Source organism: Sinocyclocheilus anshuiensis, unplaced genomic scaffold (assembly GCF_001515605.1).
Source record: "Sinocyclocheilus anshuiensis isolate Anshui unplaced genomic scaffold, SAMN03320099.WGS_v1.1 scaffold73, whole genome shotgun sequence".
In the NCBI taxonomy this organism is placed as follows: Eukaryota; Metazoa; Chordata; class Actinopteri; order Cypriniformes; family Cyprinidae; genus Sinocyclocheilus; species Sinocyclocheilus anshuiensis.
The window spans coordinates 246,732-260,478 of record NW_015536460.1 but is presented as its reverse complement, the minus strand read 5'-3'; the positions used below and the strand labels follow the sequence as shown (position 1 = coordinate 260,478).

Here is a 13,747-nt window from a genome sequence, read left to right as displayed (position 1 = left end):
TAAGAAGTTCTATCTGCATTTTGAGCAGTTTTGAGATATTGAGCTTCAAAGTTTTTGCATACCTCAAAATGCACACAACTTAAAAAAATAAAAAATAACAATGTGAATAAATAAGTTGTCACAGAATAAGAATATGTGAGATAATATGTCAGATAGAACCTTTGAAGGTGACAGTTTGCCTCTTTTATGTAATATTTTATTCCTAAAAATATGGTGATATTTTGACACTATTTTCTGGAGTGATAAAAAGAGATATCCAAAACCCCCTCTAGAAAAATGTTTAACTCTAATATGTCTACAAAATCAAAAGAATGTTGACCCTTGGTTTATCCAATTTTCAGATTTCTGCATAGTTAACAAGATAATGCCTCGTGCATTTTAAACATAACATTTAAGAAACTGTGTAATACAAAACATTGTCTTAATGAACTGTTATTAATCATCTGGGGAACATATTTTGATATTTAATTTTAAAAATTAATTTTAACATTTTAACGTAGTTATATTGTGGCCACGATTAGCCTAAAGTGAGGGTAGAAATTAAGTTGTGGGAATTTTTTCCTTGAATGCCATGTGCGGTGCTCCATTCTTAAGAACCTGCAAGTTAAAGAAATTTTCCCAGTTAAATATAATTTATTAATGCTCTGTTGGTCATTACCACAGAAAATAATCAACGTGTTCCTTAATTTGTAACACTGAACAAAAAAGTGTAAATCTAGAAATGCATTCGTATTTCAAATGGTTGATTTAAAGACAAAAACTTTTACAGCTAAAATAACAAAGACAGCTGTATTTAACCTGGAGTATTTCTTAAATTGAAGCTATTGAGGGAAGTTTGAGACCACTTGTAGTTCTACTGGATCTTGATATTGCAATAAACATGACAGCACTGATCTGTGTGACATTTTTTCTCTGTTGTTTTGCAGTGTCATTTCTATTACTGCACTTTACATGTTGACATTACAAGAAGACACTGACTTCAATAACAGGTACAATGTCATCTTCAGTGATCAGTATCAGTACAGACCAAATGTACTGGGTGTACACAGACTCAGATTCAGTCATGTTAAATCACATCACTTGCCATGCTTGTTACATCACTGTTACTGCTACTTAATGGACTATTAATGGACTTAATGGGTTATTTGGAGTAAGGTTTAACTTTGGTTTCTTGGCATGTACAGTTTCAACAACACCAACGATACGCCAACTTATTCCACAACAGCAGCATTGACTACAGGTACTGTATGTAGACATTAAGAGAAACTGCATGTGAGTTGGTTAGTCTGTATAATATATTCATTGTTTATTTTATATGGTGAATTTCATTTTGACTGTTTGCAGTGTTCTCCACCACCGCTCCTCGTCCCTGGCCTCCAGAAATTGATGTCTCCAATGTGTTTTATTCAGATGAGGTCTACTGCTGTCCTTCAACTTTAGTTTATAATCATAACACCCAACTAACAGACACAACTGTCACCTTTGATGCTCTGTCACATGTAATCACCAATCTGAGAAAAACACAGAAAGGTCAGAGACATGGTGGCAGTCTTCTGTCTTCAAATATACTTTTTTATATATTTGTGGCTGTCTTCATGTCATTTTCATTTATTCCCTTTCAGAGAAGTGGTTAGAAAAACTACCGGACACTGTGAAAAATTCTACTGACTGTAAGTTGACAGATCTTAAATCTTAAAGGAGACATATTATGCCCCTTTTTACAATATGTAATATAAGTCTCTGGTGTCCCCAGAATGAGTCTGTGAAGTTTCAGCTCAAAATACCCCACAGATCATTTATTATATCATTTTGAAAATGCCTATTTTGAGTGGAAGCAGAAACAGGCTGTTTTTGATGCCTGTCTTTTTAAATGCAAATGAGCTGCTGCTCCCCGCCCCCTTTTCGAGAATAGATCTGTGCCATTACAGCTCGGACCTGCTAACACATCTGTTTTGGTTCTGATTATCATGTTTATCGCACTGAAATTATGCGTTTTAAACCATATTAGTTTAAATTTCTGATATACGGTTTTCTGAGTGCACACATCCGAAGCACACGGACAGAAAGCTGCTGTCACAGAATGCGAGTACTAAACTAAGTTCTCATTCACACACGTTAAGAATACACACGAGTTACAAAAACAGTCGGTTATGTCTGTGAAGGTAAACAGCTGGGAAATAAATTGCATGTTTATATTAGATCTGTGTGGCAGTAGCTTTATACAGGAAATAAATCAATAAATCCACTGCTCTCTTGTCTCCTCTGGACTCTAAATAGTGCTCTGGCTAGTCAGTGCAGCCAAAGACAGAACAGTTAGCATGTTTTGCTTAAACTTTCGCGATGGCATTAGAACTGGTACACCGTTGTCGCTTGCGAAAACACAATGACGGCACTGTGGTTGGAAACTTACAGATTAAGGGGCGGTAATATTATAATGAGATCCCTTTGCAACGTCACTAGGAGAGAGAAATCAGACGCGTTCGTTTTTTCAGACGCTTGCAGAAAAGGGCTTACCAAAACAAAGTTACTGGGTTTATCTTTTTCACGTTTCCTTGGTGGGTAGATGCACTAGGGACCTGATTATAGCACTTAAAACCTGGAAAAGTCAGATTTTCATGATATGTCACCTTTAAATAAGCCTGTTAATGCCAAGTCCAGGTTAAAAAACTAAAAGCTATTTTTAATTTACTTGCCACTTTCATTTACCTCTATAAATTTTCCCCAAAGAATGGTCTCAGTGTGGGTAGTTTTGGTGCACAAATATTAGTTTGTGAATATTTGTGACCGTCTCCTTAGGATAAATCCATTATGTTGAAACATTCCTTATTCCTAATAACAGAATAAATGTAGCTGTGACCAAAATAGTGATTCACACCTTTAGGTCTTTCTTCTTGTCTTCTTTACAGGGACAAACACAGCTATACAGTCCATCCTCGTAACGCAGAATCAACAAGTTATAGATAAGCAGTACTGTCAGCAGGAGAATTGTGGGTAGGTATCAGACTTACATCTTCAATGTACACAAACATTCAACAGGAAGCTCATTTTTGCTTTTTCACTCTCAGTATGGTGTTCGCAGTTGTATGTTCCCTATCTATCGGTCACTTCGAGTTATGTCAATGACGACATTAGGGGTCTTACTTGGGAGCCCGAATCCTCTCTGATTAAGAGAAAATGGCAATGAAATTTGGCTAGTGGATTTTGCATGCTGAGCCACTCCCCGTGCATACGGGTATAAATAGGCGACAGGTGCATCCACTCATCAGATTTTTGCTTCAGAGCCGAGTGAATGAACACAGTTTGAGATTCACCAGGCGAATTCTCTCTGCTGCTGGAAGAAGAGGCTGTTCTGGGTGGCGTTACGGCACAATCAGCCGCATCCCTGTTAATTCAGCGATTCCCCTGGGTGCTTCATCTAAAAGAGCAGTTTATGATCGCGGACGGCTCACGTCTTTTTAAAGACGCCGTTCTATCCGTGTCCTCTTGGTTGCGGTCGTTTCCTATCCTCTGTCGACAGCCACGATCGATGTCTTCAGTGTCTGGGCATCCTGCTCGCTGAAGCTGCGTTCGTGGATGGTTTACGCGTTCACTGTGAGCATATAACCATGCCAGCACTGCGATTGCGGCTCTCTCTTCTCACGGGGACGGGAGGGGCTCCCTCTGTCATTACCCATGCTGGCTTCTCTGCCACGAGCAGAGAACCATCAGCTAGTGCTCTGGGTGATCTGAGGGCTACAGTGAGCGCCTCTCCGCCGGGCCAGTCCCCGCAGACCTTTCACTCCTCCCACAGCAGCTGTTCTGTGCAGCTCCCCAGTGATTCTGCTGTGCCGTCTGATGGCGTGCCCAGCGTTTCATTCGATGCGCCGATAGAGGATCAGATGTCGATAGCAGCATCGGGGGATGGGCTATCGTCCTCTGAGGATGAAGATTCAGCGGGGCTGCCCCCTTCGGGTGTTGTTGCCACCACCGAATCGGACCCAGAGTAGACGGCCATGCTTTTCTGGGCCGCCGTGAGCATCGGGATAGAGCTGTGCATACCTCCCAGTCCCGAGCCCTCGCGGCAGGATGATTGGTTTTTCGGCATGGGCCGTGGCTTGCGACCACGCCCTGCCTTGGTTCCTTTCTTCCTGGAGGTGCACGAGGAGTTGATGAAGTCATGGACGGCCCCTTTTCGGCCGGAAGCCGCTCGTCTGCCTCCTCATTCCTCACTACCCTCGATGGTGGGGCGGCTAAGGGGTATGTTGACATTCCCCAGGTGGAGAGTGCGGTTGCGGTGCACCTGTGCCCACAAAACACTGCCACTTGGAGGAATCGTCCTCATCTCCCGTCCAAAGCCTGTAAGCTGACAGCGGCTCTCACCGCCAAAGCTTGCAGTCCTGCGGGCCAAGCCGCCTCTGCCCTGCATGCCATGGCTATCCTGCAAGTACACCAAGCCAAGGCACTAAAACGAATGCATGAGGGTAGTACCGACCCGAGGTTGATGCAGGGACTGTGCTCGGCGACTGACTTCGCCCCCCGGGCGACGAAAATCACAGCGCGGTCCCTCGGGAAGGCGATGTCCACGTTAGTGGTCCAAGAGCGCCATCTATGACTCAGCCTTGCTGAGATGAGTGACGTCGACAAAGTGCGCTTTCTTGATGCTCCCATCTCCCATGCTGGGTTATTCGGCGACCCTGTCAAGGACTCTGCTAGCAGTTCTGTGCTGAGACCATGTCGAGCCTCGCGCAGGAGCGAGGCACCCCCCCCCCCATGTCCCAGCTGGCCCCTAAGTCCCCCAGGAAGGCGATGAGGCGGCCGACAGTGCTACTAGCCTTGCGGCGGTTCCGGCCGCTGCTGCTTGGCAAGCACGTGTTGGTCCTCACGGACAACACTGCGACCGTTTCGTACATCAACTGGCAGGGTTGTCTACGATCACGTTGCATGTCACAACTCGCCCGCCATCTCCTCCTCTGGTGTCAGATGCGGCGCAAGTCGCTGCGTGCCATCCACATCCCGGGGGAGCTCTATCGTGTTTGCCTCCCACGAGTCCTCCCACTGCCAGCTGTATTACTCCCTGACCGAGGCCCCTCTCGGCATGGACACACTGGCACACAGCTAGTCTCGGGCTTTACGCAAGTATGTGTTTCTCCCAGTGAGCCTTCTCGCACAGACACTGTGCAAGGTCAGGGAGGATGAGGAACAGGTCCTGCTGGTTACGCTGTATTGGCCCACCCGGACCTGGTTTTCGGAACTCATGCTTCTTGTTACAGCCCCTCCCTGGCGCATTCCTCTGAGGAAGGACCTTCTTTCTTCTTTCTTCTTTCACGGGATGCGGCAGACCTAAGTGATCTCCCACCGTTGGTGGAAGACACTGTCACTCAGGCCAGAGCCCTCTCTAAGCGAGCTTTTGCCTTGAAGTGGAGTCTATTCGTGATCTGGTGTTCTTCTCGCCGAGAAGATGCACGATTGGAGTAGTGCTTTCTTTCCTGCAAGGAAGGTTGGAGCGTGGGCTGTCACCCTCCTCCTTGAAAGTGTATGTGACTGCTATCGCAGCACATCACGATGCAGTGGACGGCCGGTCCCTGGGAAAGCACGGTCTCATCGTCAGTTTCCTGAGGGGTGCCAGAAGATTAAATCCTCCTAGGCCACCCCTGGTGCCCTCCTGGGATCTCTCTACCGTCCTGGCTGGCCTTCAGAGGGATCCCTTTTGCCGCTAGACTCAGTTGAGCTTAATTCCTGTCTGCTAAGACAGCACTCCTGACTGCACTCACTTCCATCAAGAGGGTCGGGGACCTCCAAGCATTTTTGGTGAGCGAAGAGTGCCTTGTGTTCTTGCCGGCCTACTTACACGTTGTACTGAGACCCTGGCCTGGATACGTGCCCAAGGTTCCCACCACGCCTTTTCACGATCAGGTGGTGAACCTGCAAGCACTGCCCTTGGAGTTGCTGTGTCCCGTAAGAGCACTGCGCATAAACGTGGACCGCACCCGGAGCTTCAGAAGCTCTGAGCAGCTCTGTGTCTGCTACGGAGGTCAGCAGAAAGGGAAGGCTGCCTCCAAGCAGAGGTTGGCCCACGGGATAGTAGATGCCATCGCCTTGGCAAACCAATCCCAAGGCGATCCGTGCTCCCTGGGGGTGAGGGCCCACAAAATCCACTAGCCAAATTTCATTGGTGTTTTCTCTTAGTCAGAGAGGATTCGGGCTCCCAAGTAAGACCCCTAATGTCGTCATCGACATAACGTCTCTGTCTCCGTTTATTGCACTTGGGGATTTCTTGCTTTGCAGCACCAAAGCCATAAGAATTGTTCAATGATAATAAATTTGTATTTGACTTATTGCTCTATATGTGTTTTGTAGGAAAGGAAACTACACCTACCTCATCCCCCTCAGTAAACACATCCCACCCAACATGCCCATAACCCTCCAAATGATGTGAGTGCAAGATTGTTGATATTGCACACAGTCTTCATTATACTGCACTCCAGGTTTCATAAGAGTTTAATTGTATGCTCATTGAGTTTAAGTAATGGAACAAAGCCACAGCGCAGAACAGCTTTAAACAAACACTTTAATAGGAAGAGTTCACCCAAAATAAAATTCTGTCATCTTTTACCCACTCTCATGTTGTTCCAAATTTGTATGCTGTTGTTTTTCCTGTGGAACTCAAATTGAGCTGTTCCGAAGAATGTTCATAATGCTCTTTTCCAGTTTAACAGTTTATAGTGACCACACCTCTCAGTCTGCATAAACCAGTCATAACAGTATCAAAGCAGCAGTGAATGACTTGTGTGCTATATTTCAAGTCTTCTGAATTTATATGAACCAAATTCTTTTGTTCCTGGTTCCTTTGGACCAGGTTTGACATTAAACAGCATTGGTTCTCAAATTTGTATGACCAGAGTTGAGCTAGTTTGAGAATGACATTTGAGAGCTGTTGAAGAAGGGAAGATTTTTAAGAGTTTGGTGTGAGGGTGAGTAAATTATGACAGATTTTTAATTTTTTGGGGGGTGAACTATTCCTTTAATATCATGTTTAGCAGGGCTAGACCAATAAATGTGATCAATCAATTTAATCAAATTATTAAACAAATAAAGATAATACATGTATAGGATGGGGGCAAAAACAAAAGTGATGCGTTTATAATTTTGTTCAGTATATGTTAATATTGAGGGCAATAAGAGTAATTACATATATAAATAACACTTTAGAATACTGTTCCACCATTAATGACATAAAAACTACACAAGAACAAATGACTAATGCACTTTTAACATTCTAGCAACTGCTATTAACTAACAAGAATTAACGATGAACAAATTAGTAAGTAATAGCGCTCAGTTGAAAGTCTAAAACTATTAGACTACTACTAGAAAAACTATTTTTTCATATCTCCCAGATAACTATTAAGACCTGCTATATACAGTTTCATAATTAATGTGAATAATGCAAAATGTATAATTAATTCTAAAGTGAAGATCACGGTAACCCACTAATAATGACTCAAGTATTACCAAATCATTCAGAAGGGATTACTAATTTACATGAATAATTACTAATTATTTAGATCAGTATTCTAAAGTGAAAAGCATGATAACTTTACAAAACCCTCAAAAGCTTACAATGATTTCAGTTTTACTAGAGTTATCATGTTATTCTCTTTAGAATACTGATCCAAATAATTAGTAATTTCTTATAAAGGATTTGATAATACTTGAGTCATTACCAGTTGGTTACCATGACCTTCACTTTAGAATTAATTATACATTATACATTATGAATTATGAACCTGTATACAGTAGTTCTTACTTAGTAGTTCTGAGAGGTATGAAAAAATAGTTGTTACTGATTAGCTAATAGTGAACTACCACATTCGACTAAGCACTATTACTTACTAATTTATTAATCAGAGTTTCTTGTTAGTTAATAGTAGTTACTAGAATGCTAATATTGCGTTACTCATGTGTTCCTATGTAGTTATTCATTAATGAATGTAAGAGTATTCTAAAGTGTTACCTATGAAGAGTGTATTTATAGCCAAACCAGGGTGTTTCCCTGCTTAGATGCTGGGTAGGAGTTTGAAAAATGGTTGGATGGATAGTGTACATGTAAACTAATATATAAAACGCCATTTCACATTCAACTGCTTTTATTTCTCATACAAAATATTCTCAGTGCTCACTGATGCACGTAGATTTCTTTTTTTTGTTTTCAAAAAGCTGCCATTTTAACATGTGTGTTGACTTTTCCACTTTTTAGAGTTCAGAATTTAGATACAAAGTGTTGTACATGTTTATACAGTAGAGGCCAGAATTATTAGAACACTAGTATTTTCACCAGCTGAAAAATGGTTTTAAGTCAGTTATTTCTATCTTTTGCTGTAGTGTGTCAGTAGGAAATATCAGTTTACATTTCCAAACATTTTGCCATTATTTGTACGTTACTGGCGAACTGCTGCCAGTAAGTTACTGTAATTTCTACCACACACACACACACACACACACACACACACACAGTCTGGTTAGCGATCCTTGTAGGGACTCTCCATAGGCGTAACGGTGGCAACGTCTCCAAGATGCTTCAAGAAACCTATCTGCAAAGCTACAGTACAGTTAAAAGTTTTAGGCATTTGTGTAAAAATGCTGTAAAATGACGATGCTGCCAAAAATAATGTCATAAATAGATTTTCTTTATCAATTAACTTCTATTAACTAAATTAAATCCACATTTTGTGTGACCATCCTTTGCGTTTAAAGCTGCTTTTTCAGGTAATTTTGCAGGTAGGTCTCTTGAAGCATCTTGGAGACGTTGCCACATTAATGGCAAAATTAATGTTTGGTAATGTAAACTGATATTTCCTATTACACACTACAGCAAAAGATAGAAATAACTGACTTAAAACCACTTTTTTAGCTGGTGAAAATACAAGTGTTCTAATCATTTTGGCCACCACTGTATCTTAATATGAAGAACTGTGGCTTTGTGCTGATGGCCGAATTGCTCTGTGCTGATATAGAGCCATATTGCAATCCTGCTTGTGTAATATTGCTCATATATAATAAATAGACAGAAAGTATTGTTTACTTTTATAAAAGTTGTGGAAAAACAGTGTCTGCATGTGGTTCACATCATCATTGATATGAATGAGTGTTTTTCTTACGCCTGAGCAGCACAACTGAGTTGTTGGTGATTCGCCTGTGCTCAAATGATGAGAGTGAGCAGTGCTCTTCAGTACTTGACTACAATGGCCCAGAGTCAAACACTGCTCTCAACACACAGGTACTTTAGCACTTACACTCTAAAAGCAACATGCATTAGAAACACCTTTCATAATAAATGTAGTAATTATATTAAATTATATATTCATAATAATTTAAATGCATAATATATTTAGAGTAATTGTTTTATAATAATAATTTGATAAGTTAAGTGAGCGTTATTGACAGATTTATTGCTGACACATTTATTGTTTAACAAAATGTATTCGTTGTAGACTATTCAAACCTTAATTTTATAGGATATTCATTTTAGGGCAGTTCATGAAAATTATGGATAATTCAAAGAATGTGATTAACAGTTAGGCTAAAAAAGGTAATGCATTAAGGCCACATACAGGTGCATCTCAATAAATTAGAATGTCGTGGTTAATACACGAGTTTCACAATTTGAGTTGAATTACTGAAATGAACTTTTCCATGACATTCTAATTTATTGAGATGCACCTGTACACACTGTAAAGTTTCAGGAGTGACAACCTGGCAACCAATACGTCATTAACAACTAGCTGTTCAGTTACGGACACACTGCATAGAATTTCTGTACATTGTTTGGGAGTTAATTTGGTTGTAGAATGCAGTTGTCACTCCTGTAAAATTACTGAACGGTATGTGTATAGCACAGCATTAAAAGGTGATCTGACAGCCACATTTATCTGCAGTGTGTACATGGCCTAGGTAAAATTTCATATTTATTAAAATGGTTTTTGGGTAACACTTAGAATTCTGATCCATCATTACTGAATAACTACACAAGAACACATGAGTAACGCAATATTAGCACTCTAGTAACTACTAGTATCTAACAAGAAACTCTGATTAATGAGTTAGTAAGTAATAGTGTTTAGTCAAATGTGGTAGTTCACTATTAGCTAATCAGTAACTACTATTTTGTCATACCTCCCCAAGAACTACTAAGAACTACTGTATACAGGTTCATAATTAATATAAATAATACATAATGTATAATTAATTCTAAAGTGAAGGTGGGAACCTACTAGTAATGACTCAAGTATTACCAAATTCTTCAGAGGGAATTACTAATTATTTGAAGATCATGATAACTCCCTAGTAATGACTGAAATCATTGTAAGCTTTTGAGGGTTTTGTAAAGTATCGGATAGTAATTAGTCAGGTGTTACTACATTCTTCTAAAGGAATTACTAATTTTTGGGATTAGTATTCTAAAGTGAAGATTGTGATAACTCCCTAGTAATTACTGAAGTCATTGTAAACTTTTGAGGTTTTTGTAAGGTCCTGGTTAGTAATTCATTTTGCTAGATTTGGTAACACTTAAATCATTACTAATGGGTTACCGTGATCTTCACTTTAGAATACTGATCCAAATAATTAGTAGTTTCTTCAGAAGGATATAGTAACACTTGAGTCATTATTATTCAAAACCTTACATATATCTCAAAAGCTTACAATGACGTCAGTCAGTATTAGGGAGTTATGATGATTTTCACTTTAGAATACTGATCCAACACTTCCAAACTTTCGATGCTACTTTTGGGCATGTAATATCAATAAGTTACTTTACTGGGTTAGCCATAAATGCTGTGATTCTAGCCCACCCTGGTTACACATAGAAATATCTTCCTCCCGTTCCTTACTTTCTAATGTTTGTTCTCAGCTTCCTTGTGATCTACACAAAGTTTCGAGCAATCCGGTAGTTATTAATTCTATTAAGATCTGGCATCAATTCAGGAAACAATTCAGTTTACACAAAGCCTCCATTTACATGCCAATTTCCAATAATCATTTATTTCCTCTGTCCCTTTCAGACCGGGTTTTCGATATTTGGGCAACTAAGGGTCTTTTTATATTGAACGATTTGTATGAAAAAGAAATCTTCTCCTCTCCCTTCTTTATCAGTTAAATTAAACCTTCCTAATAGCCATCTTTTTCGTTTTCTTCAAGTGAGGCACTTTATTCAAAAATTATTTCCCCATTTCCCTAATCGGCCCCCTGAATTAGAACTTGATTTAATTCTTACTCTCGACCCTGGTCAAAGACAGCTGATATCTACCATTTATGGTAAAATAACTTCCCTTACTCCATCTCCAGTTGACTCTCTTAAGCAAACCTGGGAGCAGGATTTGGGTATTGACATATCAGAGGACCAGTGGAAGAACATTCTTGGATTAATTAATTCTTCATCTATCTGTGCTAGAAATGCCCTAATACAATGTAAAGTGCTTCACAGAGCTCCCTTCACCAATGCTAAACTGGCTAAAATATGTCCTAACAGAAGTGATGCCTGCAATAGATGCAAACAATCTCCAGCTGATCATCTCCATATGTTCTGGTCTTGCCCAGTGCTAACAGACTATTGGTTTGACATTTTTAGAACACTCTCACAGGCCCTTAATACCACTATTGCCCCTAACGCATTGACTGTCCCGTTTGGCCTTTCCCCAACTTCAATTGCATCACCTGCAGTGCACTGCGTCATTGCCTTTACCACTTTGTTGGCCAGGCGTGCTATCCTCTTTAAATGGAAACATGCCTCTCCCCCATCACATGAGGATTGGACACGAGAGGTATTGCAATGTATCCACCTAGAAAAAATTAGACATTCTTCCAAAGGATCACTGAGGGCCTTTTACAAAATGTGGAGCCCTATAATGCCCTAATACAATGTAAAGTGCTTCACAGAACTCACTTCACTAATGCTAAACTGGCTAAAATATTTCCTAACAGAAGTGATGCCTGCAATAGATGCAAACAATCTCCAGCTGATCATCTCCATATGTTCTGATCTTGCCCAATGCTAACAGACTATTGGTTTGACATTTTTAGAACACTCTCACAGGCCCTTAATACCACTATTGCCCCTAACGCGTTGACTGTCCTGTTTGGCCTTTCCCCAACTTCAATTGCATCACCTGCAGTGCACTGCGTCATTGCCTTTACCACTTTGTTGGCCAGGCGTGCTATCCTCTTTAAATGGAAACATGCCTCTCCCCCATCACATGAGGATTGGACACGAGAGGTATTGCAATGTATCCACCTAGAAAAAATTAGACATTCTTCCAAAGGATCACTGAGGGCCTTTTACAAAATGTGGAGCCCTATATTATGTACTATTGAGAACCTTACTGTGACATCTGGACCTTCTGACTAGACCCTTATGGGGGGTTCATTTGGTTAGACTTTATTGTATTGTCTGTTGCTTTTTGATATCCTTTTTTTGTGTGTGTGTGTTATTTCGGTGGCCCTTGGGCTCCCCCTCTTTGCTATTGGCTGGATGAACAGATAGTCCCGCCCGATACTCACACCATTAGGTGAGAGTGGCTTACTTTTAGACTAGGTTTACGTGAGTAAAAAATAAATAAATAAATACGTATGAAATAATCAAATTTATTTAAATATATATTTTCTATTAAATATTTGTATATATTTTATAAAATATAATTTTAATCATATTTAATTGTAATACTTTTATATGTCTGCAAAAATTCAATAAAAAAAAAAAAAAAAGAATACTGATCCAAATAATCATGAAGAATTTGGTAATACTTGAGTCATTACTAGTAGGTTACCACCTTCACTTTAGAATTAATTATTAATTATGCATAATTCACATTAATTATGAACCTGTATACAGTAGTTCTTAGGAGTTCTCCAGGATATATTAAAAAATAGTAGTTATTGATTAGCTAATAGTGAACTACCAGTTTCAACTGGGCACTATTACTTACTAAATCATTAATCAGAGTTTCTTGTTAGGTTGTAGTAGTAGTTACTACAATGTTAATAGTGCATTAGTTATTTGTTCCTGTGTAGTTATTCATTAATGACGGAACAGTATTCTAAAGTGTTACCGGTTTTTGATATCATACATTTATTTGAAGTCTTTTCCTTTTCTACAGGGCTACATACATAAATGGACACTGGCGGTGGCAAATCACTATCGTGCATCTTACCATTTCCGCTCTTCTGTTGCTGTGAGTGTATCTTTATGTGTTTGTGTGTTAATCTGTGAATGTAAGCTGTCTTTAAATTAAGACATTACTTAGAGTAGAAAACATGTAACATGAATGAAAATGAGATTGTGAGTAGACATAAGTACAGTCCGTTCAGTGGGCCTCATTCATGAAACTTTTGTTAATATACGAGTAAATTCAGTTAAAATTTTTTAGAACTCTGAAGTGCCCTGGATTCTGGTTTTGTGTGTGTCCTGCTCCCCATGTGCCTTCCCATGCCCTTATTTGGTTAGTTTCCTGTTCCTCCCCTGATTAGTTAAGTTAATTTGTCCCAGGTGTTTCCCTTGATGTTTCATTGCTCCCAGGTGTGTCTCGTCATCCCCTCCTCCTGTGTGTATAAATAGTGTTCCCTGTGTGTGCTCCAGGGTCCGGTATTGTTCAGGTCATGTTCATGTCTATGTCTACATGTATTGCGTGAGTGGTCCCTTGTATTAATTAAACCCATTTGGATTGATGTACTCCTCGTCTCTCTTCGTTCCTTGCTCCTCAGTCCGCTCAGCAGT

At 40.1% G+C, this 13,747-nt stretch overlaps 1 protein-coding gene across 1 annotated transcript in view; it reads left to right on the top strand.

The window, feature by feature from the left end:
* The window catches only part of LOC107700908 (myelin regulatory factor-like protein), a 29,569-nt gene that overhangs the window by 12,007 nt on the left and 3,815 nt on the right, over positions 1-13,747 (top strand). Inside the window, exons 17-24 of the mRNA XM_016503133.1 lie at positions 927-989; positions 1,185-1,240; positions 1,345-1,542; positions 1,623-1,670; positions 2,907-2,991; positions 6,337-6,411; positions 9,148-9,256; positions 13,131-13,205. Coding sequence (XP_016358619.1) covers positions 927-989; positions 1,185-1,240; positions 1,345-1,542; positions 1,623-1,670; positions 2,907-2,991; positions 6,337-6,411; positions 9,148-9,256; positions 13,131-13,205 — 709 coding nt within the window. The remainder of the gene's footprint in view (positions 1-926; positions 990-1,184; positions 1,241-1,344; positions 1,543-1,622; positions 1,671-2,906; positions 2,992-6,336; positions 6,412-9,147; positions 9,257-13,130; positions 13,206-13,747) is intronic.